The sequence below is a fragment of the Glandiceps talaboti genome, chromosome 21, assembly GCF_964340395.1.
Source record: "Glandiceps talaboti chromosome 21, keGlaTala1.1, whole genome shotgun sequence".
Classification (NCBI taxonomy): Eukaryota; Metazoa; Hemichordata; class Enteropneusta; family Spengelidae; genus Glandiceps; species Glandiceps talaboti.
Window position 1 is genome coordinate 14752557 of NC_135569.1, and position 4234 is coordinate 14756790.

At 38.5% G+C, this 4234-nt stretch overlaps 1 protein-coding gene across 1 annotated transcript; it reads left to right on the forward strand.

Annotated features, from left to right (window-relative positions):
- Positions 1-3074: 3074 nt before the first annotated feature.
- On the forward strand, positions 3075-3947 carry LOC144451285 (glycine N-acyltransferase-like). The gene has a single exon (XM_078142088.1). The coding sequence runs from the start codon at positions 3075-3077 to the stop codon at positions 3945-3947; it is 873 nt and encodes a 290-aa protein (XP_077998214.1).
- Positions 3948-4234: the final 287 nt, after the last annotated feature.

The following is a 4234-nucleotide window of genomic DNA, read 5'->3' on the forward strand; positions in this document are numbered from 1 at the left end:
GAAACTATTTCTAGGTCCAAGGCGTCTACAGAGAATGTTCATATTTTTTTCAATTAATTAGATGTGTACTGATATATGCATTACGATTTGAATGGAATAAATTCACTCATATCCTTATTAAGTTACACATTATTGAATTTAAATTTTATTTCCGACTACAAATCTAAACCCGATGGACTCCAATCCGTCGATAATACGTCATTTCTCAGACTTACAATAATCGAGTTCTTCCAAACTTGGCACAAAGGTTACATATCCACGTCACTTCGTTTTCATGACATATGCATATTTGACCGAATAACTGCCATGTTTCTTTTTCAAAATCAATATTTATAACATAACTCTCAAAATGTAATACATAGAGACTTCATTCAAGTGTCTACCCCCATATTATTAGGTACAAATGTTCTTTTCGTACCTTGACCTATGTCTATGACATACATGTAGACCATCAGGGCAAATTATCAAAATCAAACCATTCTTTGCTTATCAATTTTCACTTGATGGGGGCACTCTATTTTTGAAATTGGCAGTTGGGAGGGCATTGATATTGTTTTTATAAAACAATTTGGATGGCGGGAGCTCATTTTGTTTTTGATTGTGGCGAACGAAAAATGAATTTCTACAACGGCGTGACCTTGTGTAACCTGTAGTATTTGTTCTTTTCCCCATTTCATACCAATATTTTCTAATATTATCTTACGGTGACGTTGAAACCTAACAGCGTGTTACATATACATTACCTACCACACTAGTTACAGAACATGTCATGTAAATACTCGGTTAATTTATAATCAATAGTTCACTTCTTATGTTACGCTTGGGGGCAAAAGTTGGACGTTGTGTGTGGTCAGTGTTAACGATTTTAGTTGTACTTTGGAATGTTTGCGTAATTATGAACCTACCATACCCACCATGTGCATCGTAATATTAGACGTGGCCATGTGACTGTTTACATGATTCCCCAAATACAGAGTCAGAATTTGTAGTAATTAGTAATTAATATTTGTGTGTTGTAGTTAATGTGCCTAGGTTTCAATCCCGTGTTCTGGCGGTATCTAATTTATCAGTAGGATCTAGGATCACACGTATTAGGTAAATTCTCTGATCTAGACCAACCTTTTTCTATCACTCTGCAAGATTATTGTTCTTTTCTCCTGTAATGCCTATCTTTATACTTATGCCACCTTGTTGTTAGCATTGCTGAACATATTATCGCATCTTATCGAAACTGCATGCTCTTGTACAACCCCTTGTACACCACTGACAGGTAATCGTGCGACCAGAAACGGCGTCAGAGTGGGTGTCATGATATTTGAATTCTATAATGGTATTAGGTCAGGTACGTGCATCTCTTGGGTGGTTGACTAAAATGGTCTCAGGTGAGGTACGTGCATTTCTTGGGTGGTTGACTAAAATGGTCTCAGGTGAGATACGTGCATCTCTTGGGTGGTTGACTAAAATGGTCTCAGGTGAGATACGTTCATCTCTTGGGTGGTTGACTAACATGGTCTCAGGTGAGGTACGTACATCTCTTGGGTGGTTGACTAAAATGGTCTCATGTATAAACTGTATAAATGAACTGTCCTTCCATGTCACAAATCCACACAAAATGAAACACAAGAATTTCATAACAGGATGATCCCTTCTCCCAATTCCCCCCCCCCTACCAAATCAACCTGACCACCTCAGACAAAAGAAAATGATCCATCCCTTACAGACGTGTTGCGCTACCCCAGCAAGCACTCACGTGATTTGGCAAGCCTCGTGGCGCTTGACTGAACACGACTTAGTTACAGTCTTACAGCGACTTGGGTTTATCCTGACACCGTGCTTCGTTATTCACCACAGGTCTGTGATAAAATTGAAGCAGTCCATCACGTAAGTACACCCGCGGATCACACTCATGAATAGAACACAAATTGTTTGTTTGTTTGTTTTCGTAAACATTAACTAACCTGAGATTTTGTGACCTTACTGACATTACAATTGAAATTGTCTATGAAGGTCTTTTTGGGCCTAATACAATTGTTTGGTTCCGGTTACCCGACCCCACCTAGTTTTTCACGCTGACCTTAAGTTTTTACATATTCGAGGAAAGAAAATTGCGAAAATTGCGCTTGTGAAGTCTCGCCAGAAATAGTGGATTCGGAAACTGACATCAACTTTAAAAGACAATATAAAACTGCTCTTCCAATCTGTAATGGCTGTATATCTGATGAGAAGAAACCAATAACACAGAGGCCATTTGGAAAACAATGGAACACATAACTACCTGAACTAGACACTCACACATGGAAAAGAAAAAATCTACCTACCCCACCTATTCTAAAATTGAGCGTAATCGGGACCACACAATTCTTTTCATTAGGCTTTAACTTGTTTCATTCGTAGTTGTATTGGGTACCTCCTCTTTGGGTCATAGGGTCGCATTCTACTTGAGATCAATATAATTTGTAATACGCTCTATGAGGTAGGCAAATATGGCACACATAATATAAACACGTTCAAATTTTCAGCGGAGTAACCTGATTTGGGGACAGCCTAAATATGCTCTACAGACTACCTTCTACGTTATTGTGTTATAAGTGTACAATTAGGTTCTGGATGTAAACCTAAAAAATCAAGGAATGGATTTTATCCTATCTGTACATATATGTCAACAACAACAACAACAACAACAACAACAACAACAACAACAACAACAACAACAACAACAACAACAACAAGATACACACTATGTCCATGGTGCATTACCAATATAAGTGTCTACTATGTCTCTCAGTAATTACCCCAAACAATTTGAAAAGGTCTACCATGTCTCAGAAATCCCCCCCCAAAAAAAACAATTTCCTTAAAATATTGTGATCTAATTATCTAATAATTATATGGGCGGAAGCTTTATACAGTAGAAGAAGCGAATCATTAATGATCCCAATATTATTATATATAGTGTACATGTAGTGTGATTGATATGAGTGGTAGGGTACCTTGTCCAACTTTTGTTCAGGATATTGGCGTCACCAAGGAGGTGTTTTCTTTTACAATTTGTAATGTATTTTCCCCACAGGAAAATGGCGTACATAATTAGTGGTCATCAGATCCCGTCACTTTTGAAGACATTGACAAAATGGCTGCCAGCCTGCCTCCCAGTCTACCAGTTGATCAAACACAATTACAGCAATACCTGGCCAGCTGTGACCATCTACACAGATAATGATGACGTAGAGAAAATTACCACCGTTGTGTGTTCATGTGGAAATTATGAAATAAGTCTTACTGGCAGCACATACACTTTTTATAGTGTGGATAATGAAGCCTTGAGATTGCTACTTAGTGCACCTGGTACTGTCGACTGGACAAGCGATGTTGTTGATTTTCACATCGTTTCAATGTCACAATTCCCAATTGTAAACGACGTCATGAGCGAGCACAACAAAATACTACTAAAGTGTCTAAATACGCCGGAATATCTCGGTGGCGCACATATTTATACCCTCAATGACCGAGAGAGGGCGATCGCAATTGCTGAACGGCCATTGCCTGAAGGATTCACATTCGGAAGCTTGAAACGTGAACATGATTCCATTTTGCTAAGCAAGTGGCACTACCCACTTCCTCCCCCAGCTGTAGAAGATTATGCCAAGACTATCGAATATTTGCCAAATCTTGCCATTTACAACGAGAGAGGAGAGGTCGTTTCGTGGGCAGTCGTGAAGGCGTTCGGTGACATCGGGCATACACATACAGTACCCGAGTACCGTAAACAAGGTTTCGCTAGTATGATCACCGCAAATCTAGCAAAACGCAGAATAGAAGATGGTAACTTACCATATGTGGCAGTTCGTAATTACTACGAAGTCTCTATTAAAGCACATGAAAAGCTGGGTTTTGCCACACGAGAGGATCTAAATGTGAACTACTATTGTTACATTTCCGAAGAGTAAGCTTAGATATCACAAATCACATGCCAGCTTGTGATCCCTTTACATATATACTGTTCATGACAGAAACTTTTATAAATTTGATCAGAGGTATTAGCCACTGCATGGTTTAGGTGGGCTTACGACAATAGCCCTAGCTTTCACTAAAGGTGTACTGATATTCATTCAGAAAATTGACTTATATAAGGTAGCACAAGCTGTAAAATAAAAATTTTAAATCTTAAACATTTCCTGCTACTATATATATGTTCATGAAAGGACAAACCCACTAATAGAAATGGAGGTAAGAA